This window comes from Ascaphus truei, chromosome 18 (genome assembly GCF_040206685.1).
Source record: "Ascaphus truei isolate aAscTru1 chromosome 18, aAscTru1.hap1, whole genome shotgun sequence".
In the NCBI taxonomy this organism is placed as follows: domain Eukaryota; kingdom Metazoa; phylum Chordata; class Amphibia; order Anura; family Ascaphidae; genus Ascaphus; species Ascaphus truei.
Window position 1 is genome coordinate 3587371 of NC_134500.1, and position 27975 is coordinate 3615345.

At 43.1% G+C, this 27975-nt stretch overlaps 1 protein-coding gene across 11 annotated transcripts in view; it reads right to left on the minus strand.

The window, feature by feature from the left end:
• Positions 1-12704: 12704 nt before the first annotated feature.
• AKAP13 (A-kinase anchoring protein 13) overlaps positions 12705-27975 on the minus strand; it is a 174846-nt gene continuing 159575 nt past the window's right edge. For 10 of the 11 annotated variants that reach the window (XM_075575230.1, XM_075575233.1, XM_075575231.1 and 7 more), the window contains 8 exons: positions 27486-27674; positions 24478-24642; positions 24089-24159; positions 23890-23928; positions 22877-22927; positions 21347-21760; positions 20441-20753; positions 12705-19327 (listed from right to left, as the gene is read on the minus strand). In XM_075575230.1, coding sequence (XP_075431345.1) covers positions 19278-19327; positions 20441-20753; positions 21347-21760; positions 22877-22927; positions 23890-23928; positions 24089-24159; positions 24478-24642; positions 27486-27674 — 1292 coding nt within the window. In that variant the 3' untranslated portion in view covers positions 12705-19277. The remainder of the gene's footprint in view (positions 19328-20440; positions 20754-21346; positions 21761-22876; positions 22928-23889; positions 23929-24088; positions 24160-24477; positions 24643-27485; positions 27675-27975) is intronic. The other variant, XM_075575228.1, reaches the window with a different exon arrangement.

Genomic DNA, 27975 nt, shown 5'->3' on the forward strand with positions numbered 1-27975 from the left:
TATGAGTTAATCAGGCAATTGGCAAATTGGGTTGCCACCCATCTGTATCTGGACCCCCCTTGTTTAAGATACCGTCAGCAGGATGATGTATATATAATAGAGAGAGAACTACATAGTGCGATCAAAAAGGTACAACTTTATAATTTAAAAAAACGGGTCAATAAAATGCGCACTTACAATGTGCCAGTAAAAATCATGCATGTATCTCACAAATGGAGAAAATGGAAGCTCCCCGAACTGCTCACCGCCTCCCTCGGGTGTTTGGCTGGCTTTCTCTCACGGATCTGTGTGCCGATTCAGAGCCTCCCTCACGGCGCCCGTCCAGGAAGATGACGTCACGGCTGCAGAGTTGGTCAGCTACGGGTCGCGTTTGAGTCCAAAATTGGTACACTCTACGCGTTTCGCCCAGATACAGATGGGTGGCAACCCAATTTGCCAATTGCCTGATTAACTCATACATCTTGTGAGTAATACATTTATACGAGCCAAGACTATATCATTCTACTTTATAGAAACGTCTGCACTTAAATTTTTATTTCTTTCCCCATATGCTCCCCCTGGATGTTTGAGAAAAATACTTGAATCCTTGGAACCCGTGAAACAGGTCCCACCAGTGAGGTTTGAGCTGGGTGGTTGGACTTTAATCATCACACTTCCCTTTATATAGATTTATTCACTATTGTTACTTTTTAATAGTTGTTTGCGCCTTATATCACTTATTCCACAATATGTGGTCGTCTTACCCAATGGCTTGGGAAGACTTCAGCCCTATCCAAAGGCACAGAGATTAAGTATTCTCGAGCAAGATGAAGACTTCTCGGTATAGTGAATACAGGGCCGTCGATTAGATGTTCGTGCTGGACAACCGCCCAGGCCCAGCGGTACACAGATGTTGCACAGCTGGGTTAATTGGAGTACAGTCCCACCCTTCTACTTAAGAGACATTAAGCATTCCCAGGGCAAGATATAGCCCACTACCAGGCTATCTATTTATCCACTAACTAGCGCAGAGGTATATGTATCAGCGGCGTAACGTGTGTTTTTGTGCACTGCTGTTTTGTGGAGTAAAGTGGCGGTGTATGTAATAACTGTATCTTACATCTCGTGCAGTATGCAACACTTTGCCACCTTGGATATGGTGGATTTGTGGGGGCATGTGTGTTTTCGAGGGCCACCAGGTCTGCTTTTCAGGATTTTGCTGCTTTAGTACAGGTGGCTCAATCAGTCCCAGCTTCAGTACAGGTGGCTCAGTCTTTGACTGAGCCTCTGAGCCACCTGTGCTGGAACGGATATCCTGAACCTGTCCTGTTGGTGGCCCTTGAATTGGAGTTGGCTAGCCCTGCTATAGGCAATATGGCACACTTTCTTTTTATTTCTTTCTTTTTTTTTTTTCAAACATCAGCTGTTTGACCTGTATAACCCCCATACAATCCAGTACTTATCTTTAGTAATACTTTGTCTTATGGAAACATCAAGAATATTATACGGAAGTAACAATCGGAACATGAATCTAATTGGTAGATACTCGTAAACGATGCATACACAGTCATTTTGATTTCTCAAAGGAGATTTTACCTTGTTCGGGAAGTTACAACAGTGGTTTACATTAGTTATGAGACATTTTATTCATTTGTATCGTAAGCCTTTATTTCAAATACCAATATCACTATTTATTGTGTTCTTCTGACACTGGTTATTTTAAGAAACATGTTCTTAGTTTGCCATGTGCCTGTTATAAAATACTCATACAAGTATAACCCAAATCTGAAACCCAACCAATAACATGTTGCAGTTTACTTAATACAATGGATCTGCGGCTTTGGATGTAAAACACGAGCCCGACAGATTTCAGGTCTGTGCAGTTACCCAATTGTTAGTTATTATGCAAAGAATTTTGTCTTCGAGACTAAGCCAGTACAGCGAGGCCTCGCTTTTCCGACACACTGCGTCCCGCAAACCTGCGTCGGATGTGGGACAGTCGGAAAGATGAATCCATGTTTAATGGCGGCGTTCCTGTCGGATGTGTGATAATGTTTTTTTTCTTTACACTGCATTATGCGCCGTCGGAAAACGCATCAGATGGAAAGTGAAACGGCGGAAAACGAGGACTACTTGTAATTCTAACTTCAATGAAAACGTATAGTTTCGAACCGTCTGGCGGTACTTGGACTGATGTGGCGTAAAGGCAGAGTCAAAGCTGCATTACTGCCGGGGGAGGGGTACAGGGGTCTCAGGAGCTGAATTGTGTTACTCTGCTTCGGGGACCCCTTACTTCCCCAGATACCGCTGCAGGCTGCACCCCCAGCCGGGCAAGCACTACGGCTGTTTAATGGCCATGCTGTTCAATAGGAAGCCACAACATCCCTCGCGGCTTCTTGGCCCACATGACGTGGAATTTTTTTAAAAACAGGGTTGAGGTACTTACTGCACCTTTAGGATGCAAGTATCTTGGGGAGCAAGGCGCCCCTGAAGCTGAAATGTATGCGGTTCAGCTCTGGAGACCCCCTTCCTTAAATTCTGTTATTTGTGGGGACACCAGAAGGATGGAAACAGATTGCATGAAGCTTTCTGAGAAGACTGGGATTGTGTTCCCTGCATTAGGATAGAATGTATTCCCCGCGTTAGGATAGAATGTATTCCCCGCGTTAGGATAGAATGTATTCCCCGCATTAGGATATATTGTGTTCCCCGCATTAGGATAGAATGTATTCCCCGCATTAGGATATATTGTGTTCCCCGCATTAGGATATATTGTGTTCCCCGCATTAGGATAGAATGTATTCCCCGCATTAGGATAGAATGTATTCCCCGTATTAGGATATATTGTGTTCCCTGCATTAGGATAGAATGTATTCCCCGCATTAGGATAGAATGTATTCCCCGTATTAGGATATATTGTGTTCCCCGCATTAGGATAGAATGTATTCCCCGCATTAGGATAGAATGTATTCCCCGCATTAGGATATATTGTGTTCCCTGCATTAGGATAGAATGTATTCCCCGCATTAGGATATATTGTGTTCCCCGCATTAGGATAGAATGTATTCCCTGCATTAGGATAGAATGTATTCCCCGCATTAGGATAGAATGTATTCCCCGCATTAGGATATATTGTGTTCCCCGCATTAGGATAGAATGTATTCCCCGTATTAGGATAGAATGTGTTCCCCGCATTAGGATATATTGTGTTCCCCGCATTAGGATATATTGTGTTCCCCGCATTAGGATATATTGTGTTCCCCGCATTAGGATATATTGTGTTCCCCGCATTAGGATATATTGTGTTCCCCGCATTAGGATAGAATGTATTCCCCGCATTAGGATAGAATGTATTCCCCGCATTAGGATATATTGTGTTCCCCGCATTAGGATAGAATGTATTCCCCGCATTAGGATATATTGTGTTCCCCGCATTAGGATAGAATGTATTCCCCGCATTAGGATAGAATGTATTCCCCGCATTAGGATATATTGTGTTCCCCGCATTAGGATAGAATGTATTCCCCGCATTAGGATAGAATGTGTTCCCCGCATTAGGATATATTGTGTTCCCCGCATTAGGATATATTGTGTTCCCCGCATTAGGATATATTGTGTTCCCCGCATTAGGATATATTGTGTTCCCCGCATTAGGATATATTGTGTTCCCCGCATTAGGATAGAATGTATTCCCCGTATTAGGATAGAATGTATTCCCCGTATTAGGATAGAATGTGTTCCCCGCATTAGGATATATTGTGTTCCCCGCATTAGGATAGAATGTGTTCCCCGCATTAGGATAGAATGTGTTCCCCGCATTAGGATAGAATGTGTTCCCCGCATTAGGATAGAATGTGTTCCCCGCATTAGGATAGAATGTGTTCCCCGCATTAGGATATATTGTGTTCCCCGCATTAGGATAGAATGTGTTCCCCGCATTAGGATAGAATGTGTTCCCCGCATTAGGATAGAATGTGTTCCCCGCATTAGGATAGAATGTGTTCCCCGCATTAGGATATATTGTGTTCCCCGCATTAGGATAGAATGTGTTCCCCGCATTAGGATAGAATGTATTCCCCGCATTAGGATAGAATGTGTTCCCCGCATTAGGATAGAATGTGTTCCCCGCATTAGGATAGAATGTGTTCCCCGCATTAGGATAGAATGTGTTCCCCGCATTAGGATAGAATGTGTTCCCCGCATTAGGATAGAATGTGTAAAGAGCAAGAAAGCAATAGCACTCATAAAATAGAGCAGATTCAGAACAATACCTGCACAAACACCACAGTGTAAGTCTTAAAAGTGCTTAGGCCTGAACAGCAAATATACATTTATATAATTACGTTTTTTATTTCAATGTTCCGGATATATTTACCAATTCCTCATCTATTATATTTAAGTAAAGTATTTTGACTTTTCCTACGGTGAGATGTGGGTGCTGCACATAATAGCTGCGGATGTCTATGAGTGTGGAGTATGGAGTTTGTGCACAACGTGTTTATTTATTTTATTTATTATAAAATATTTTACCAGGAAGTAATACATTGAGAGTTACCTCTCGTTTTCAAGTATGTCCTGGGCACAGAGTTTAATATCTTGCTACATACAGTGTGTACAGTAGTAACACCCACACATCTGGGCATAGCTATCATTGGGCAGCATGGGAGATGTTACCTTATCGCAAACACAAAAGCTTTTTACAATTCCACATTTGATACCTTGTAGTTCACATCTTGAACAGGAAAACCAGCCACCTTGGTAATAAATGTCCTAATCACTGAATTTCTGCCAGCATTACAATTTAATAAGAAGTATTACCTTTCTGTAATCCTATGAACGCAAACACCACACAATGACCTCTCGGAGCAGCAAGAACACTGAATAAATTCTCCTGCCTGCCTGTGTTATCTTTCAAAAAGAGAAGGATTTGATATAAATATCATATAGTGCTCTAATAAACATACGAATTAGGTGAATATAATCTACCCACATTAAGGCTCCATTCAGTATCCGGTCTTCCTTTGCCTCAGGAAGATGGAAACTCTTTGGGAACTGACCCGGTGGAAGGGCTGCCCGCTGTGACGCACACTGAATTCGGAGCTATACTTTGCTTTTTGTGGATGACCAGAGAATCGGGCAAATTCTGATAGGTGTTTGTGAATGGAATTCATGTTAAGGGTAAGAATTGGGTGACACTGCTGTGTTCGGGTTACTGTGGGGTGGGGTGGCATATACATGTGGGGCGTATACTGGATATTTTCAAGAGCAATTTTACCTTCATATGTTTTTTGTGAAACGTTTTTGAAGGCATTACACATTTAGATTTAAATTGGAAACACTACAGGCCAACATTTATCTGCACAGAATACTTGAGGATGACTTGCTTGTATATATGTATTTTTACCCCCTGCATGTCACAATTATCACTCGAAGTGTCCGTTTTTGGCAGAATCTGAGCATTATACATACTGGGAGCTTTAGAAGCCCCCGCTGGCTCATTGGGTATCAAGCAGCTTGAGGGCATGCTATATGTCCATAAAATTACTATTTTGTGCAGGTTAACACACCTTGTACAATTTAAGGCTGAAGGGATGCGTTTCTTTTGCCTCTGGCAGCTTTGGGATTACAGCTGCTGTATCTTGACACTATCTGAACCCATTCCTAAGCCGTAGTAGGATGATGATACATTGTTTTCAAAAAGATAAGTTCTCACTTTAGGGCTGTAATGGTATTCAGTGAATCCCAGGAACACTGCCGGCCCCGATGATGCACTGAGGGACACAAACATACACAGCAAACTGCTGGCGCAGCACATATTAACGCCTTCCCCTGATGTCATGGAAAGCAGGGGCGGATATTAGAGACAATATGTTACAGGCGTGTGTAACAGTTACAGATTAAAATGCGAGACATCTGAAGTCTTGTAAGAGCTGAGACTGGTGGCAGCTGTGAGTCTCGTGCAGGTTGTTCCAGTTGTGAGTTGCACGTAAGAGAAAGAGGAGCAGCCGGATTCTTTGTGCAACTTTGGGACTGTGACCAGTCTTTTGGAGCCAGATCTCGGTGGTAAGTTCTGCGTGTGGTAGTGGTGAGGCTTGTTCAGATAGCCGAGGCCCTTAGGCTGCAGCCCCAGTAATCACGACTGCACGCGCATCAGAGCACCTGGCGACGTGTGCACAGATTAAAGCCGCGATGCGCGGTCTTGGAGCGATGGGATGCGCGGGGGGACGTGGCCATATCGGCAAAGCAGCACAAAGCACAACCTGCCACTGGTCTACACTACCTGCCCTACCATTGGCTACCCGCCGACCATGTGATCACGTCACTGCAAGAAATGACAGAATTCTTGTCTTCCCTGCCAGCGGTCGCATCGTGTGCCCACAGCCCCTGGGGCCTGCCCCATAGAGTGCTGTGCTCTGTTGTGTGGCACACTCGCTGCAGCGGCCACCGGGGACTAAGTCTAAGGCCCCGCTGTCAGCGCTATACGTGCGCCTACCAAGCTGGCAACGCATGTAGCCGAGTTCCCCGGTCTGCAGGGGGAAAGACGGGGAGCGGCCATGACATCCCCTGGCACGTTCGCCCTCATTGGCTGAACCACCGGGGGCGTGGCCTAGCGTCACTAGTATTGAGCACAATTTTCGTGTGCAGGAAAAACTGGCCGCGAAGCGCCTTGCAGTGGGCCTGGCCGCGCAGCGCCTTGCAGGGGGCCTGGCCGCGCAGCGCCTTGCAGGGGGCCTGGCCGCGCAGCGCCTTGCAGTGGGCCTGGCCGCGCAGCGCCTTGCAGGGGGCCTGGCCGCGCAGCGCCTTGCAGGGGGCCTGGCCGCGCAGCGCCTTGCAGTGGGCCTGGCCGCGCAGCGCCTTGCAGGGGGCCTGGCCGCGCAGCACCTTGCAGTGGGCCTGGCCCCATTTAGAGGCGACTCTTGTCCCCGCAGCGCCCGCTAGCGGGGACTGGCCAAAGGCAGCTAATGCTCCCCTGAAATAGAAAAGACTTCATATTCTGTCTCAGGATGCATTACGGTCCTGAGATTTCGAAGGCATTACAGGACCCTGAAGCTGGAATGTCCATCACTGATACTGTGACCCAACCAGCACAGAACGGGAAACTATTGGGAATCAGGTTTGCATTTATTTGTAGTGTCGGGGTAAGCCGACCCATTCTCTGCTACAGTGTCATTCCAACACCTACTTTCTCTGCCTGGCCTTCTGACATGGAGAAAATGTGTTCACCCGTCAGTAAGAGCGAGACCAAGAGGGGCAGCAAATTAATGGCCCCCGCGTCTCTTTAAAAAAAAAAAATATGAAGTGAAGATTTTCAGTTTTAAAATGGATTGCAGCGGCTGCTTAAAAACAGAACTTCACCTCTTAAAAGAAAAATATCAACTCACTACCTTGAGTATCACCGTATGTATGTATGTATGAATGAAAGTCTGTATTTTTTATAGCGCCATTAATGTACACAGCGCTTCACAGCAGTTATACACGTGACAATCATATAAATAACAAATAACTACAAATAACACATCATGGGAATATGTGCTTCAGACATAAAAGTAACATTGTGGAAAAGGAGTCCATGCTCCAAAGAGCTTACAATCTAATTGGTAGGGAGAACATACAGAGACAGTAGGAGTTCTGGTAAGTGCGTCTGCAGTGGGTCAAGCTTTTATGTATCATGTATAGTATTAGCCACGGTGCTACTCATGCTTCTTTAAGCAAGTGTGTCTTAAAGGTGGATAGAGAGGGTGCTAGTCGGGTACTGAGGGGAAGGGCATTCCAGAGGTGTTGGGCAGTCAGTGAGAAAGGTTTAAGGCAGGAGAGGGCTTTAGATACAATGGGGGTAGAGAGAAGACATTCTTGAGCAGAACGCAAGAGTCGGGATGGTGCATAGTGAGAAATTAGGGCTGAGATGCAAGGAGGAGCAGAAGAGTGTAAAGCTTTAAAAGGGAGGAGGAGAATTGAGTGTGTGATGCAGAATTTGATAGGAAGTCAGGAGAGGTATTTCAGCAGGGCAGACGCTGAGACAGATTTAGGAAAGAGTAGAGTGATTCTGGCAGCAGCGTTAAGGATAGATTGTAGGGAAGACAGGTGAGAGGCAGGAAGGCCGGACAGCAGGATGTTACAGTAGTCGAGACGGGAGCGAATGAGGGCCTGAGTCAAAGTTTTAGCAGTCGAGTAACAGAGGAAAGGGCGTATCTTTGTAATATTGCGGAGGAAAAAGCGGCAGGTTTTAGATACGTTTTGAATGTGAGGGGAGAATGAAAGAGAGGAATCGAGTGTTACCCCCTATTTATTTATAAAATATTTTACCAGGAAGTAATACATTGAGTTACCTCTCGTTTTCAAGTATGTCCCTAGGCAGTGTGCTTGGGCTACTGGGTGAATGATGGTACTTCCAAGAGTAATGTGGAAGGCGGTAGTAGGGCCAGGTTTGGGAGGAAGTATAAGGAGCTCTGATTTAGCCATGTTAAGTTTAAGTCGGCGGAGGGCCATCCAGGATGATATAGCCAGAGACATTCAGCAGGAGTAAGGTCAGGGTTTGAAAAGTAAATCTGTGTGTCGTCAGTGATAGGTGATAATTAAACCCAAGAGATGTGATTAGGTCACCTAGAGAAAAGAGAAAAGGTCCCAGGACAGAGCTCTGGGGTACCCCCACAGAGAGATCGATAGAGGAGGAGGTGTTAGTAAAAGAGACACTGAAAGTACAATGGGAGAAGTAAGAGGAGATCCAGGATAGAGCTTTGTTACGAATACCAACAGTATGGAGAATGTGAAGGAGAAGAGGGTGGTCCATGGTGTCAAATGCTGCAGAGGTCAAGTAGTATGAGCAGAGTGTAATGACCTCTGTCTTTGGCAGCATGGAGGTCGTTGGTTATTTTAGTGAGGGCTGTTTCAGTAGAGTGAGCAGTGCGGAAGCCAGATTGTAGAGGGTCTAGGAGAGAATAGGTGTTGAGAAAATGGAGCAAGCGAGAGAATACAAGACGTTCAAGGAGTTTGGAGGCAGGAGGGAGACAGGTCGATAGTTAGAAAGACAGGTAAGATCAAGCTTGCTGTTTTTGAGTAATCCGTTTTAACCACTTTTTAAACTAACTTCAAATGAGGTGCAAATGGGATTCTGAGCCAAAGATGAAGAAGACTGCTGTCTATTAACAGTCTGGTTTCTGTTAGACATTACCATGTTAAAATCAAGGGGCGCCATGCAAACAATAGCATCTGTTTTTGCCACCGGTGGCACGCCTTGATTGTAAGAAATGTGTTGTTAGTTTAGAGGCAGATGCACACAGATCCTAGAATGGGGCATCCAGTTTTTTAAACACTGCTGCCTGAGCACTATTGATTTAAGACAATCTGGTTATTGTCTCAACAGCAAAAAAAAATCTAAACAAAACCATTAATTCTTTTAATGCTGGCAGGGAATGCACTTATTTTTTTCTATTCTCTAAAGAAACCATTGGCTTTTAATCACAGAAAGCAATTCCACAACTATAAGAAACATTAATATAAAAACATGCATCTAATATTGAGATGGGCTTCAGATTTTAAGGTGAAGATCCAGATCAGAAAATATGGAAGAAATTCTACAAAGTGGAAGAGCTTTGTCTTTTAGCACTGTTTGTTGCACATTTTTATCACAGCCCATTGTTCTTAAACCAGAAATATTAACACATCTAAGCGGCACACGCTGTACTTCTCGCTTTGGTTGGGGGTCCGGACATGATTTCATACAGCAAGCTTATGACTACTGTTTTAAGAGATGAGGTGGACTTCGGCATCAGGGCAGGGGTGCTCAACTCCAGCCCCACCCACAAACAGGTCAGGTTTCCCAGATTGCCTTGCATCAGTACAGGTTTATTTATTTATAAAAATGTTTTACCAGGAAGTAATACATTGAGAGTTACCTCTTGTTTTCAAGTATGTCCTGGGCATAGTTAATATGACAAATAATACATGGTTACAAATACAGTTACATAAATGAACAGGGTATACATTATATACAATACATTGCATGCACAGTTAGAGAAGATGTATATTATAGGCGTATGTTACAGTTACAGACCAGATTAAAATGTGAGACAGCCTTAGTTTTGAAAGAACTTAAACTGGTGGTGGATGTGAGAGTCTCCAGTAGGTTGTTCCAGTTTTGGGGTGCACGGTAAGAGGAGGAGCAGTCGGATACTTTTTTGAGCCTTGGGACCATGAACAGTCTTTTGGAGTCTGATCTCAGGTGATAAGTGCTGCAAGTGGTAGGGGTGAGGAGCTTGTTCAGATAGGTGGGTAGCTTGTCCAGAAAGTATTTGAAGGCAAGACAGGAAAGGTGAACTTTGCGCCTAGACTCGAGTGATGACCAATCTAGTTCTTTGAGCATTTCGCAGTGATGTGTGTTGTAGTTGCATTGGAGAACAAAACGACAAATTGAATTGTAGAGGGTGTCAAGTTTGCTAAGGTGGGATTGAGTTGCCGAGCCATATACTATGTCTCCATAGTCAATAATTGGCATTAGCATCTGCTGTGCGATACGTTTTCTGACCAGGAGACTTAGGGAGGATTTGTTCCTGTAAAGTACCCCTAGTTTGGCATAGGTCTTGGTTGTCAGGGTATCAATGTGCATCCGAAATGTTAAGTGGGAGCCAAGCCATATGCCCAGGTATTTAAAACTAGTGACAGGTGTTAGGGTGGTGTTAGCGTTGGTTCTAATCAGGAGCTCAGTCACTGGAAGCTTTACAAATTTAGTCTTGGTCCCAAATACCATTGTTACAGTCTTGTCAGTGTTTAAAAACAGTTTGTTTTGGGAAATCCAGTTTTCGAGTCTCAAAAAGTCAGACTGAAGTATGTGTTGAAGGTCAGAGAGGCTATGGCTGTGTGCATACAGGATTGTGTGATCTGCATACATGTGTATTGAGGCTTCCTGACAAGCTGTGGGGAGTAACCTTAAGGGCCGCTCCCAATATATGTTGCTTTTTCTGCTAAATCAAAATACCAGGCGACCCAAGCAGACATACCATAAAATACATGATCTGAATCTTTTTATATGCTGAGGATGGTCAAGTTCTGAGACGAGGAGGGAATTGAGAAAACCCGGCAGCTAAATGCTGTGCATTCATATTTCTCTATAATAAAAAAAATTACAATGAGGTATAAGATCAGGAGAAAAATGTAAAATCAATGAAAAAAATGCATATTTGGGGAATAACCGACTATTGGATTAGAGAAAAGCAATTGAAAGAAGACCTGTGAAGGCGCCAGTGACCGCTTCAGCAGAAAATGCTTTAATCAGCAGCAGTTTTCAGTTTGAAATAATCGGTTCTGCAGAACCACCTTCTGCCTTGTGAGTGTGGGAGGGAGAATGCAGCCGATGCCCAGGGACCAGGATGGCCTTTTCCCATCAACAAGAGCATTGTGTGACAGATAATGTCTCTGCAGCAGGCTTCCTGGCTGGTTTCTTATTAATCCATACTATGCCCTGGGAGGGGTGAAGGGAAGTACAAAGTGTGCATTAGATAAATGCTCCCAATAATTAAACATACGATATACAGCATACTTGGACACTTATTAGTAGGGTACATGTGCAAGATGTGCTAGGACATTGGATGCTGTGTAAACAGCTTTACAGAAGGAAGGAAACAGCCGATTTAATGACATTTGAAACCACTTTATCATATTAGGTCAGTTGTGATCAGCTTTTGATTCAGGGAGAACATGACGTGTCCAGTAAGGACGGAGGGGGACGGACTCCAAAAACTGGGACACTGGCTGAATTAGGGGAGTCACTTTATCTCGCTGTGCTCCAGACAACACATTTAGATTGTAAGCTCTACGGGCAGGAAGTCATTGTGCCAGCAAAAAACTCTGCGTACAGCACTGCACGCACAGCCAGCACAAAAAGAAAAATCTATATTCCCTTCCAAACAAACACAGGTTTGTGTGAAAAAGATTCTTATTAAGTGGACGATTATTTTAAGTTGCTTCAGTTTTCATAACACAGCGGAGGTAACACGGAGAAGTGTCACAAATAAACAGACGGATAACTAAAAGGATTTTATTATAGGAAATAGTTGTTCATGTTTTGTGAATATAGTAACCAGAAAATGTGGAAGGCTTCCCCTCATTCAGTCAGGGGGGGAGGGGGTCAGGGGGTGACGGAGAATGACGATATCACAATATGTCCTAAGCCAAATAGGGCGAGGTTGGAAGAAATGGCGGATGTGACATGTTTGCGTTTACATTCCAGGGAGCTGGTAACATTTGTATTTATTTACCATGTTTTTGGGAGCCAAGTTATCAAGGGTTAATGAATAGAAATTATCCAAAATGCATTTGTGAAATTTTAAGCGTTTTCTTCCCCAAATTAGATTCCCGGTGAAACATTTGTCCGAGAATCATAAGCGTTTATAATTTCACCAAATAAGTAAGATTTCAGCAAAATATATCCAGACAGTGAGCGAAACATGGTGTTTATACTAACAGCATTAAGCAAATCTAGCAATTTTAGATAATTGAGCAAATTAGCATAATAAACATTGCATGTTGACTTAATGCTTTGCGAATCACTCAGCCACGATATGTCGTAACTCAAAATGTGCAAATCTATTAATGAATATATTCCCTCGTTTCTGACCGCAATCAAATCTCAGCGCTTTCATCGTTATTTGGGGTGGGATGTGTGATAAAATACAATACTAAATCTCTTAAAAACATTGACGGGTCACTGAAAAAAAAAAGGGGAATCAGAAACTGATAAAGAATGAAATTTATTTAGAGAAAATTGACTTTACAAGAGTTTAGCAGATATAACTAGGAAAAAAAGAAGGATAAATTAAAGCTCGTTACAAAACCAGCTTTTACTGGTATATTACAGAAAAAAAACAAGACTTTTACAGTTATAACTTGCTTACTTTGTACATAATTACACATTAACAAAATAATTAGGATCTGCTTTTCATTTCTTTACAGCCTTTAACAAAAAAATACAATAGCATTTAGCATAAACTTTTGGGTCATTTAAAGACCGCAGTAATATCACAAACCTAAGCAGCGCTGGGTTACAAAATGTGCAACAAGATCACCTGTACAGTCCAGATCTGATGGGCAAGGTATCTGGGGTCTTTAAATGACTCGTTATACATGTTCCTCAGTACAAATATTTATAAAACTAAAGCGGATGTATACATTGCGTTATAAACCTCCTGAGCAGTTTGTAGATTACGTTAGTGCAGTCCAAGTTAGTATGAGATTAAACACGAAACCACACAGCCAACTTTTTCAGCACAGATAGGATGAAATGGAATAATATTTGAGTTTTAGAATGCTTCAGAATCCACATCGGATAAAAGCATCCATATACATTTTATATATATACATATACCTATAGTATGCACACAAATTATTTGGGGGGAAATTGGCCTAGTGGAGTTTATCGTTCAAAACCAAGGCTGTGCCATCGTCGGCTTTTCTCTAGTGGGTACAGAACCTGCAGTCCCACTTTGCATGGTACATTGGAATTGCGTTCAAGTCAAAGCTCTCGACACCATGTCACATGCTTTGGTGCCAGAAATGCTTTGCAAAGGGGTGTCCGCTTTTTCAGATTGGCTTTGTACAGGGCATTGGCAGCGAGTGTGAAACCTGCACTGCGTTCTGTAGCACCATACTCACTGCAGAGGAACGATGCTGCAAAGTCAAACCCAGGGAAAATGCGGATACAACCCATATTTTTCCTCGACATGCAAAGACTTTCATAGGATTGTTTTACCTAAATGAAACGCGTCAATGTAAAGGGAATAACAACCGGAATACTCTTTAGACTGAAGTGGTGAGACTCCAGGTTTTACAAAAGGTGCATATATTTATTGTGCCGTACTAGTGGTACACCAGAGGCCCCGTATAGTACATTATGGGGGATTTACATGTGGCAGAGATTGCGGATCTGGTCACGTCCCCCTCTTTAGCTAGACATTATTCTTTAAATTATATCATGACATGAGGAATGGACGCATTTCAACTCATCTGTCTTAAAAAAAATTAGCTATAATACAGAAAGGAAATAACTGGGGTTAACAGGTAACATAATAACTGAAAAAATGGCAAGAAATGAATTTAAAAAGTTGGCTTCTAATAATTGCATACAGCCTGACCAGCAGGCGACGCGCCCAGCGTTCGGGGGGACAAGGAATGTCATGTGAACGGTTCATTCATTCTGAAGCCTTTTGTAATCCCTTCGGTGTCCGAGGGCGATGAAGGGTATAACAGTCGGGTATTTACAATCCCTTAGCTACAAGGGTTCTCAACTCCAGTCCTTAAGAACCCTCCAAACCAACCCACCCCTCCCTCCCCCCCCCCCCCCAACAGGGCAGGTTCAGGATATCCCTGCTTCAGCACAGGTGGCTCAGTCCCTGCTTCAGCACAGGGAGCTCAGTGTGCAGCAGTTGGCATCTCCTTAAAACCTGACCTGTTGGGGGGGGGGGGGATGTGGTGTTCGGGCTGGATTTGGAACCCCAGCATTACTACATTGTAACATGTGGTGGTGTGAAACGCATCTGCTTTTATTGAATGTATATTTGCATTGCAGTCACCTTGGCAGTCAGTGAAAACCTTAGCCCTGCTGCCTGACTTGGCACAGGGAATGTACCACAGTTGCTGTAGATAACTGGGAGATTGGACCACACCCCAGAGAGATGTAAGTGCTCTTTTCCTTTCAAAGCAACTTGCTGGGTGAGGTCACAGCAGCATTAAGTAAAAAAACATTTAAAGCTTCAAGAAAGGTGCTTACCCAGCCAGCATTATCAACCCAACTCCATGCTACACTCCGGTTCTGATCCAGACCTGGTGTGCCCTCTATGAACAGTGCCCTCTAGGACCAGATGGTCCCCTATGACAAGGGTGCTCAACTCCAGTCCTCAAGATCCCCCAACAGGCCAGGTTTTCAGGATATCTCTGCTTCAGCACAGGTGTCTCAATCTTTGACTGAGCCACTGTGAGACACCTGGACTATCCTTAAAACCTGACCTGTTGGGGAGTCTTGAGATCTGGCAACACTGCTTATCTCTCATTGGGTATCTTATTTACCGCTTTTAAGCATCAAATAATAATGCTAAAACCATTCTTTTTTTTCCCCCATTTGTCAGCGGTTTGTAATATTTGGATTTTCAACTTAACGTAAACTAGAGTTTTTGCCACTGATTTTTCTTTGCAATCTAATAATGAAATAACAGTGATATTTTTAGATCTAATACCAGCATTAAAGCGAAAAACAAACTTAGTGGCAAAGCCCCTATCGGAAGAAGTAAAGCAGACCGTTCCCACCTTCTGAACGCCGGATTCAATCACACAGAAAATGCTTCCGGAATTATTTGTGGGGTGCATCCTAATACCAATGGGAACGGTTAACAAATAAGCTATTGGAAACTGGTGATCATCTTATTTCTTTGAAAACGACGCAAAGTTATACAGAGAAGGCCGTTCGTAACGGGCACGGCAGTAATATACAAGATGTCGCTTACACTCGAGCATTCCTTTCGGGTTTCATGCTTTTATTTTTTTAACATTATGTTCGTTTTTTTTGCTACTTCTTCCTGCAATTACTATGTATTGATATCAACCAAATACATTTCTTGTAACTGCCAAACCCAAGCTAATGGGCTAATGTCTCATGTAGCCAACGGTCTGTTTAGCACCTTAAAGCAGCAATCCATGCCGGCGATTTAAAAAAATTGATATATCATTGAAGCAGGGGTCTCTGGAGCTGAACCCCACGAATTTCCGCTCCAGGAGCACCCTGTTTCCAGAGATACTTACCTCAGAAGTAGGTGCCGGTAGCTGCTCCGGCTCAGCAAGCAGCGCTTTAAAGTTTAAAGCTCCCACGCCACATGGGCCAATAGGAAGCCGCGCCGATGACATCGTGGCTTCTTATTGGCCTGCAGGGTGTGAAATCTCTTAACAGAGGACTTATTGTGGACCCCACAGACAGAGAGCTGCTACCGGCACCTAATTCGCAGGCAAGTATCTGCAGGAGCAGGGGGTCCTCAGAGCTGAAATTAATGGGGTTCCGCTGCAGAGACCCCCTGCTTCAATCCTATAACAAAACATTTAAAGACTATTTGCAAACACATCTCCAGGCATGGATTACCTCTGCAAGGGTTATATTTACTAAACAGTATTTTAGCATAAGACACTTTCCGGGGCTGGAGGAAACAAACCTTAGGCTGCGGCCACGCTGCCGCTGACCGCGCTCATGCTGGAGCGGTGACGTCATCAACTCTCCAAGCATGAGCGCAGGATGTCAGGCATAATTTTGCAAGCGCGAGCGGGGAGGCATGGATAGGGGCTATTTCTGTGTGTGGTGTGGGTTGCTGTGCGTGTGTGGCTGTGCGTGTGTGTGTGGCTGTGCGTGTGTGTGGCTGAGCGCGCGTGTGTGGCTGTGTTCTGTGTGCGTTGACTGCTGCTGAGCGCTCTTCAAAGTAAATTTTGTTCGTCTCCCCAAGCGCCACGCGAGTGTGTCTGTACTAATTGATTTTAATTGCAGTGAGCACGCCGAGCGCCAAGCGCGCTCAGCAGCAGCGTGGACGCAGCCTTAGATGCCCATTCCACACAAGTCCGACTGCAACGTGTCTTATGGTAAAAGACTACGTTGTAACCACCCACCCAGCTGTTGATTGCCCTTGTACAGACACTTTGTAGCTACGGTTGCTTGGCTAAGTACAGTATCAGTGTCCACAAAGGCAACAATTACCACAGATCCCTACAATGCTGCCAGTGACCAAGGGGCATAGATCTGACTGAGTGAGGCTTAAGTGATATCTATGCGGCGGTATTATTTGGAATGAGTGAGATTGTCTTGCAATGAATGAGACTCGCTCCAAATGCCTGAGGATTTGAGAAGTCGGCTCGTTTATAAATGAGTTTACAAACTAGATTTTGAAAATGGTAAAATGTGCACAAAACACTGGTGGGATATACGTTGGCACGGAAAAGGTGCCTCTGTTCTCACGGAAAAGGTGCCTCTGTTCTCACGGAAAAGGTGCCTCTGTTCTCACAGCAGCCATTCATTGGACTATATGTTCTGCATAAGAGGAGTACAGGTCTGTTTTTGATGATGTATATAAAAGTTATTCTCCCTGCCCCATAATCCTAACATTTTGGGCCTCTCCTGTAAATTATTAACTATCAGTGTCGGCAGATCTAGAGGCACTAGTTGGATAACTTTAAATGACCCACATAATGTAATAATGGAATATAGTGGTATTTGTAACATTACTCATTACAATCTGTAGCAAACAAATCCCTGACTTTCAGCTTTTTCACCTTTAAACAAGTTGGAATCCAAAAGATATGGTACATGTGATGTAACATCAAGCACCAGCGAGGTGTGCGGTAAAGTGACGCTTTCAGCATAAATACAAAGAGAAGACGTCAGAAACCCTACAATACCACTCCTTATCCATCTAAGCTAGAGAGTTTTCATGACAAAGACCATATCTGCCTCGCACAAGAGGAAATGCATAATCACCCAAGCATCGTACGCCAAACAGGGTCGAAGGTGTGAGGTCACTTGGCTGAGAACAGAATGCACATTGAACTGCATGTAATTTATTCACCTTCAACAGTAAAACATCAGCGTTACTAGCAGCGTCTGCGAGCCCTGTCCTGCCAAACACACCAAGTATAAACATTACAGACAACTCCACGCGGAATAGCCCGGCTGTGAAACAGTAACAGGCAACCAGTGGCTGAAGAGTTTGCTGCAGTATTATTATTTACTTTGTTTATTGCTGATTCATATGAAATGTTCATTATTTTAATGTTATGCTGCACAGCTGTTTTAGTTTCCGGTATCACGTGAAGTTATAACAGGGGCTTCAGGGCCAAGGCTGTGGTTGGTTTTCACTGCGTCGAGAGAACACGAATATTAACATGTGATGGGGTGATAACATTTCACGTGGTCATTTTTCCAAGAGGGGAAAGAGGAATCGTGATCATGCAGAGCTCAAGGGTCGGAATCTCCCAGTGGTCGCAACGCAGCCAAATACAGAGTATCACCTCTCAAAGTAGAATTCCCACAATGCTCTCTGCTGGCCAGTTGTAGCATTTGAAAAGTAAAATGCCACTAAGTCATAGATCCGTGAGAAGACACGGTGGTATGTGGGCAGGTACCACAAATATATTCAGCACAATGCATAGTATTTAGCCAATTATACGCGGAAAAAGAATATTAAAATTATATTAAAAAAAAGTTAAAATAATAAATAATTTGGCATCTCATTATTGGCCACCGCAAAAATAAAAGTCCGAGTGGTAACATTTATGTCAATCACTTCCCTAACTACATATTTCATTTGAGATGAAATCCTCACCGAGCTCAGGTTTACTTTACTTTCAGATGTCCTGCTTCAGCCGTCCTTCCTCCGTCTTACTATCCGATTACTTTCAGAATATAGAACATAACCAAGATAATAAATCCTGCAGTCATTAAACCCGGCGTGAAGATACCACCAGAAACGAAACAAAAACTCGGGGATGTCGCATCGTGCTGGGAGCACGAACTTAAACTGAAATGGGGGTTTCAAAAACATTCACCGCACTGATTAAGATAAGCAAATGTTGGTTTTGATTCAATAGCATGGGGTGGTTTAACAATGAAATGTATATGTTTATTTTACAGACCCCACTGAGGCATAAGCCTAAGTTCATCACGCAAGCGCCTCTGTAACGTTTTAAAGTGTGTGAAGAATACTTTCTTTAGACACGTTTATCCATACTGCCCTTTTTGCATTCTTTTTGTCTTTGCCGTAGGAGTTACGGGCTCCTCCAGCACGGACGATGTTGGGCAATATTAGAAGAATGCTGAAAAGATTCGCAATAGACGGCGACTTCTGGATTCCACGGACCACCAAGCTAAACCCCGGGAAAAGAATAGTTTCATTACTTTCAGAACCTGCAGCTGATCAGACACAGTGATGAGAATGAGGAGCATTGCAAACAGCTGGTAAATGCCATGAACGAAAAGGGAGCCTTTAACAGAGCCGATTCTCCATCCTTGCTCTTGTAACACATCCAGTTTGTATTGTCCAACTGCTGACGTCCGTGTGGAATGAGCATGTACAGTAATCATCTGTGTTTAGAAACTGCACAAAGCAAATATTCCCCTGCCAACATATTACACAAACCCTGAAGCATAGAGCACAGTGCCACAAAGCCATTAAGAGAATTGCTATTGCTAAAGGACCATGCCGGTGAGGACCGCTGGCATACTTTGGCCCAGTTTGATTCCTATAGATGTCCATGTTTGGGCAGGAAGTACCCCCAGAAGACAATCAACAGAAGATCTCTTCTTCCAGGGCTGCGCCCTCTGAAGACTGTGAATCTAAAAACAGAAATTCAAGATTGAGTTGTTTGTTTAAAATATAAACGCACTCATTCCACGAGAAGCGGCTTCATCTCAAATACAATTCTTTTACCAGGACAGCGCAGAAAATGTCGTATCACATTTCTAGAGTTTTAGATTAAAATCCTCATTTTTAACAGTTGTTCACCATGTTAGTCTTTTCATGCAGTTGTAATTCATTCTCTTTTACTCCCTTCCACATACTGTTATATTGCTATGTAGCATAAAGAAGGGGGAAAGCACATGACAATAAATATTTATCAAAATATGTATCAAATTAAATAAACATCAATGACAATAGGTACATAGAAACGTAAGGAATGACATACTGGAATATTGATGAAAAATAAAGTAATGTGCTTTCCCCTTCTTTATGCTACATAGCAATATAACCATCAATCAAGAAATACCCAGGAACATTCATAGACATAACTTACATGGATACTTCCCTCTGCTCTTTTTTTTCTGGTACATTGTATTGTATATTGTATTGTATGTCTTTATTTATATAGCGCCATTAATGTACAGAGCGCTTCACAGTAGTAATACATGTGGTAATCAAATAATTAACAGGTAATATAAATAACAGGTCATGGGAATAAGTGCTACAGACATAAAAGTAACATTAAGGAAGAGGAGTCCCTGCATATACAGTAAGCAGGGGATCACAGGTTCCTGGGACCACTTGGGTCCCTAGATTTTAACCAGTGAACTTGTCACCAGCACTGTCCCCTCACAGGGGGAAACATGGAGATAAAACTCATGCATTACACAGGCCAATGGGAAGCTGCCGTGTCATGTTATTACAACTTCCTATTGGCCCACGAGGGATTAAAACCTCTGACATACCGACGCCACCTTCTCCGGTAAGTATATCGGGAACCAAAGGGGGGGTCACCGGAGCTGAAATTAATGCAGGTCAGCTCTGGAGACCCCTTGCTTCATAATGTATCTATGTAAAAAATTTAAAGAAAAGGGGGAGGGAGGGGGGAGGGGGGACAGAGGGGAACTGCTCCTTTACAAAAAGAGCCAATAGCTCACCATCTTCTGTAATCTAATTTAGGAAATGTAAGGGACGTGGAAGGTACTCACCTGTGGGTTGGGAACGGCCGCTTTTGCCCTTCTTTTTCTTGTCCTTTTTCTCCTTTGGCTTTGACAAATTGAAGAGGCGATTAGGGGCTGACCCCTCCGCGGACTTGTTGGGCTGGTTTGTGCCGAGCAAGTGGAAGTGGCCTTTTCCCTTCGGCTTGCTTTCTGTCCGTAACAAGCTGTCCTTTTTGGGCGAGACAGACAGATCTGCTTCTAAGTGCTCCTGTTTGGGTGAGCTAGAACTAAACCATTTGGCAGAATCTGTGCCAGCCGGAAGTGAGGGCACTCTGCTAAGTTTATCATGTTGACAGGATACCTAGAAAAAAAAAATGTGATCAGACACGGTTAGGTTAAAGTGTTTCCGTTCACATGGTCCGTCCTAGATGTAGTCACTTGTTTGGATACATGTACATTATATATGAACTGCAAATGTTACTATGGTTTTACAGCGTCTTGATGTTTAATTAGTCATTCAATTTGCAGTTATGTCAACAACTGGTTATTATTAGTGATGTCCGTATTATTTATGTAGAAAATGTTTTACCAGACAGTAATACAGTGATCGTTACCTCTCGTTTCTCAGTATGTCCTGGGCACAGCGTTATGATGACAGACACATGGTTACATTAAGTGTATGAGAGAGATCCCTTATGTTTCCACCGGTAAGAGGTATTTATTTTCATGGATAAGGCGCTGCACCTTTATTAAAATATCCATATATTCAATATGTAGTCTAATGTTTTATACCTCATTTATATGTGAGCACTTTCTTACCTACAGAAAGCTTTGACTGTGTGAAACAAAAACACACTTTATTTGCGACGGCTACATACAGAGAATAGAACGGTCATCTAATAGTCCTGAGACCTCGTGCCCTACGTTACCTGGTTACGGCCTGTTTTCTCATACCTTTTCCATGTCCTTCTTCAGCTGCTCTTGCTCTTTTTCCAGCTGCCTTTGTGCAGTCCTCAGCCGCTCCAGGTCATGCTGATATTCTTCTTTCCTGTTCTGCAACTCACTCCTATCTTGCTCCATTTCCTGGTGGCTTTTGACTGCTAGCTCCTCCTCCTGTGCAAGCCGGGACTCCCGTTCCACAATCTCCTTCTCCCTTGCGTCCCATTCTCGCTCTCTCCGGCGTTTCTCCTCTAGGTGCTGTGCCTGCTGCTTCTGGAGGTTCGCCAGCTCTTGGCGCTGTTTTTCCAAACTGCGTTGCTTTTCTTGCTCAATTAAGGAGTTTGGCCGTGAATTGGTCCGTGTGATGGCTCGCTCACTCAGAAGCAGCTTCTGATCCTCTATGTATGTGTCCTGTTGTAACACCACAGCCTGGAGTGGGTCAAAGAGCAGAACATGACTTCAATTTCAGAGCTAATCCAAGACCTAACCTTTGCTTATGTTTACATACATAAAATAAGGTCACCGACTCTCAACAATGTAGGTTTTTGCCTAAAATGCTTTTTTGTTTTGTTTGCCCTAACAGAATAAAGTATTTTTCTCATCATTATTAAGGATAAGTTTGTCTATAAAGCAATATTTTTTTACCCAAGTTGTAAAGTATTCATCCATTCCTACTTCTTCCCAGGACATGTGTTGATTTACCAATGAGATTAAAACCAAGGTAGATACCAGCACTTCTGGAACAGGAAGGGTGCGATTGGTGCACTAGGGGAAGAGCTAGATGCAGCCAGATGGCAGCAGAGAGCCACAAAGTCCCCAGTTTACATGTACACTTACACTTTGGTGATATACAGCTCAACCTTGTTATAGCGCAATCCGCTACAACGCAGATCCACTTATAACGCGGTCTGAGCGTGGCTCCCAATTTAAAAACATCTCCAATTTTAATAGCAGGGAAGAAAATGGATAAGAGGTACCCCAGACAACACTTTTCCACACCATCAGAGGAAATCCTCCTTTGCTACTATCTAGTGTGTGAGTTTGTATCGGATTGACACAAAGTACATTGCGGCATATAAAGTATTGCATTATCTCACCTGCACAACTCCCTGCCACACACTGCTAGTCACCATACCCACTACAGATATATTCCCTGCGTCCTGCTCAACAGCGTAACTGTATACTTGTCTTTTACCCCGTTTATTTTACCGACTATGCTTGAATATACTGCTTTTAATTCTATCATCTATTCATTGAGTCTGGAGTCCCTCTTGTTACAAGAGTATTTACTATATTCGCTCTTATCCCTTATCTCCCCTGCTATTGTGCAGATACTATATATCACCTATGTGTGAGTAAGTGCATGGAAACTGGGGAGTTTCTGGCTCTCTGCCTCCATCTGGACGCATTAGAAACCAGCGTTCTGTTCGTATAGATTTAACAACCATGAAATCTTTAGAAACTCAATCCATTTAGCAATGTAGAACTTGTACAGCGTGTTTGAGGGAACGGTCGCCCCATGCACATAACCAAAAATAAAAATACCTGCAAAGTGCTAAGCAGCCCGTGGAGACTGGTAACCGTTTGAAGAACTTGCTGCAATGAAACAAAATGAGATATGTCATTCGCTTACATTTCAAATCAGTGATGGACAGTTAAATGCATTTATGTTTTTACTTTACTCCAAGAAAACGTCAGTAATAAAAATGTATTTATCTTTACTGAACTAGGCTGCAGATGTGAACAAACAGTACCGATTTACAAATGTAACACATATCATTATAAGTGAAAACAAAGAAAAACCTGGCGCCAAAAGTTCATTGGATAATCCTGTACTCCTCAGGGGATCAGCATACTTGCTTGACAGGCCATATAGGGAAAAAACACAAACAGACACAGATCATAGTGCAACACTGTAGGGTTAAAACAGGTCTACACTAATACACACACTGCACATATAACATAGAGACTCCTAGTGACTATAAAAACTAACTAATTAGTTTTTATAGTCACTAGGAGTCTCTATGTTATATGTGCAGTGTGTGTATTAGTGTAGACCTGTTTTAACCCTACAGTGTTGCACTATGATCTGTGTCCGTTTGTGTTTTTTCCCTACATGGCCTGTCAAGCAAGTGTGCTGATCCCCTGAGGAGTACAGGATTATCCAATGAACTTTTGGCGCCAGGTTTTTCTTTGTTTTCACTTTCACTTTCTCTGTCAGTACTGACAGTATTACTAGGCAGCCTTTATATATAAAACACCAGTGTGACAATTGCAATATATATATATATATATATATAAAACACCAGTGTGACAATTGCAATATATATATATATATATATATATATATATATATATATATATATATATATATATATATATATATATTGCAATTGTCACACTGGTGTTTTAGTCTTTAGCGCTTGTGCACATTTTTTCTTTTTCACATATCATTATAAAAGACAGAACAGCATCAAATAAAATCATTGTTCAAGCTTGTGGAAGGCTCCAGAAGCCCTTTGTACCCACATCTAAGCAACGCGTCTGCTATTCCTTACCTCACTATTTCTTTTAAACATCAAGTTGGCATTTATTCCCTGTGAAAAAAGCAGAAGAAATCCATATGCAATACCTAATACTTTACTTTATGCAGCACAGGTGTATATTTTTAAACAGGTCTGTGGCACCTGCTTGGAAATCTTTGCTTCGTCTACTTGGTCAGCCCACAGATCACAACGGTACCAAAGAAAAGCTTACCTTCTTCAAAACACTGTCAGATTCTGTTCTGCGGAGGTCCTGAGTATCCTCCCCTTCATCTCTCTCTCCACCTGAAATATACACATACAATATCTTATCAGGAGATCGGCGACGCAATCCTTAACCCCTTGAGAGCAGTCACTATTTTCAATTAAAGATGTGGTACCATCAAGGACCAAATTGGACCAACAGGAGCGACATGTTAATGGGGATAAATTTGGTTGACTGATTGGAGGATCAATGAAGCCAGGGAATAAGTGGGTCATATTTATTATTACCAGCAGGAAACGTTTACACCTTATACTTGTAAAGTGCCAGGAAATGTATGTGCGTATAAATAAGTAAATAGAACTATCACACAAACACACACACACACACACAAAACTTACTTTTTGAGGCGTTCAGCTGATGACTGTCAAACCCTCCAAATGTTTCCGCTCTTCGGGGCAGTAAGACGGGTCCCACACCTCCAGCTTCCAGCTCCGTGGGAGTACCGACCAGCTGTGCCACATTTCCCCACATATTCTTAGTCACCAAACTCTGAAGGGTCTCAACTGAAATGCAAACAGAGAGCTAGAAGGAGATGCACGCGAGGGAGGAGGAAATATTAGGGAGGAAACACTCGCTTTCTATGAGATGGCAACTATTGTCCGCCATCGGAATACCATTACATAGAAACTGCCAGTCACAAAAGTATATGACACCCTTCATTACTGAAAGCAAACACAGGGAAATCATGCACAGAACCAAGGAGACTGGTTCAAAAGGTTAATATAAGCTGCCGTGTCAAATAGCTAAATTATTCACAGCAGAACAGTATAATATATATTATACTATATGTCATAACATTCCAAATTAAATATAACAGGGTCAGGCTTGTACGTGCAAACCTTCCTGTTATACGTAAAATGAAAGTGATACAATCTGATACCAGCTGTACAAGAATTTCAGGGCGAATACAAATGGAGTCGAACCTTGACATGAGGCGTGATGTTCATTTTTACAAAGGTCTAATCTCGCCAGTAAAAGACAATAATGGTCATTTTTCATGATATTATGTATTTTAATCAATCTGTGCTTCATTGGTTAATGTAGCTAGAGTTTGATTTAAAAAATACAATATATTGAGTTTATAATAGGCCAGGAAGAATCTTGACCTACAGAGAGGACTTAATTGGGGGGCATCCCTTAAAGTGACAAGTGTGTTATTTAGAAGGTAATAAACTATAGCCAGATAATAGCCTCAAAGGAAACAAACTTTCCAGAGATATCCCCTGTGCATCCCCGGGAGAGGTAAGACACAGGTCCCGGAGATACCCCATGTGTGTCCCAGAGAGAGGTGACACACAGGTCCCTGAGATACCCCTGTTCATCCCAGAGAGAGGTGAAACACAGGTCCCTGAGATACCCCATGTGCATCCCAGATAGAGGTGACACACAGGTCCCGGAGATACCCCATGTGTGACCCAGAGAGAGGTGACACACAGGTCCCTGAGATACCCCATGTGTGTCCCAGAGAGAGGTGACACACAGGTCCCTGAGATACCCCATGTGTGTCCCAGAGAGAGGTGACACACAGGTCCCTGAGATACCCCTGTGCCTCCCAGAGAGGTGACACACAGGTCCCGGAGATACCCCATGTGTGTCCCAGAGAGGTGACACACAGGTCCCTGAGATACCCCTGTGCATCCCCGGGAGAGGTGACACACAGGTCCCTGAGATACCCCTGTGTGTCCCAGAGAGGTGACACACAGGTCCCGGAGATACCCCATGTGTGTCCCAGAGAGAGGTGACACACAGGTCCCTGAGATACCCCTGTGCATCCCCGGGAGAGGTAACACACAGGTCCCGGAGATACCCCATGTGTGTCCCAGAGAGGTGACACACAGGTTCCTGAGATACCCCTGTGCATCCCCGGGAGAGGTAACACACAGGTCCCTGAGATACCCCTGTGCATCCCAGAGAGGTGACACACAGGTCCCTGAGATACCCCCTGTGACACACTGGTCACGCCTTAGTTGGAGGACTTTATTAAAAATGAGAATATCATGTGACGTCACCCACTCTGCGATTATACAAATCAAACCGCACCACACACTGCGTGGGTAAGAGGTGCCAAGGAGAGATATCCATTTATCACTCAAACGTAGGAGCAAGGCAGTCATAATTAGTCTCATTACGTCCGTCATAATCGTCTGAATCTATTGATATGAGTCACCGGTGTCTAAGTATCAGAGAAAGAAAGTTAGGAGTGTGTTTATATATCTAGGCACATTTTAAACGTCTTTTTAAAGCAAGGTTTTTTTGCAAGTCGTAAAACCGTCACCTCGCAGCTGATTTACGACAGGTGGGGAGGGGAGCTTATGTTGTTTTAATGGAGAAAAAATAGTACATAAGTCTTAGCAAGGTATTAGGAAAATCAGAATTCAACAGAGGTGTGTTTGGGACCAAGCATGTGGATTCTCATATTTCTACACCAGTGACCTCTCTGGGGGAAAACATATAACATGTGGTAAAAGTACGGTATAGGGATTTCTGTTTTATCCTGTTATTTGAAGAAACTGTTTTGCATTTACTGCAATTGTATGTTCATGTCATTATCTTTCTGTAATCTGAAGCACTGTATTTTTAGATATATTAAACAATTCTTTTATAAGTGATGCTTTGGGGCCCTGAATGAACTATTACACACTCTGGAGAGAGTATTTAAATTTTTGGACACATTTTGCTACAACAGATTTGTAGGCGGGACTTGAGACCCTGGCAGATACATTAATTTACATATTTTGCGTAATCTCTCGGGTGGTGGCAGCATTTAGATATGATTGCAATTGAGTAAGGGGTTAATATTAACTCATTGAAAGTACCTTGTGGAGAAGAAAGGTGAGTTGGCTAGAGTAGCCATATAAAACCTGGTTGCAGATCTAAGTCATGTGTCCACTTGTGTGCTGTTCGTGTCAGGTGGTATATATGGGGATGGATTGAGGGCACACATTTTTAATTGGAGGGAATGTGTGTAGGTAAAAAGTGGGCAAGTTGGAGAGCTGTGTATTAACCCAGGTCCCGTATGCAGGTCACGCGCTCAGAGGTGAGCCGTGCATGACAAACATAAAGAACAATAATTCTTCTGAAGATTAATACATTCCCTATCAAAACCTAGTGGAATGGGCACAATGTCAGGTCTCGTCAATAAATTGTCACTTATTTCTATTCATTTCTCCTTAAAAGATTCTACCATTAACTACATATGATAGTAACTGTAACAGCAGAAGTGATACAAATAAACCATTAATGAAATTGCACTTTAGATAAAATAAACTTGTGCAAATGTATTTGCTTAAAAAGAAACCCGCTAGTCAGGAAATGGAAACAATATCTCTGAGGGCCCGATGCCGACCTTCTTTCATGGCACTCTTTATAACGAGCTCTCCCCTGGGTGCCTCGTCCGTGCTGCCTCGGAAGAGAGCTCTGCATGTTACAGATGTGGGGCTCTCGTCCTGCCCACCGCAGTCCGTCAAACCTTGGAAGATCTTCACTTTTTCTTCCAGCAACACTATGATTTGCTGGTCTTTCTTCTGAAGTTGCTCTGTGTGCGAGAATAAACTTCGATTTAGCGTGTGTTCTGGTGAGAAGTGCGCATTACTGCCCCCTTCTGGGGGTTTGTTGGACAAGCCAGAAAAATATGTGGAGAAAAAAAAATCTGCATCGACCAAGAACAAACTGTCAGACATTGGCCTAAAATCTGGATTATTTTGCCATACATGAACAAAGGAATTCTTTATGGAGATTGTCATGGGACCGACATTTTCCATCATCCATCCCTACTTATTCCACATTGTGAATTCCCAAGGACATTAGACTGTCTCATTCTACTTCACCTGTCTGCA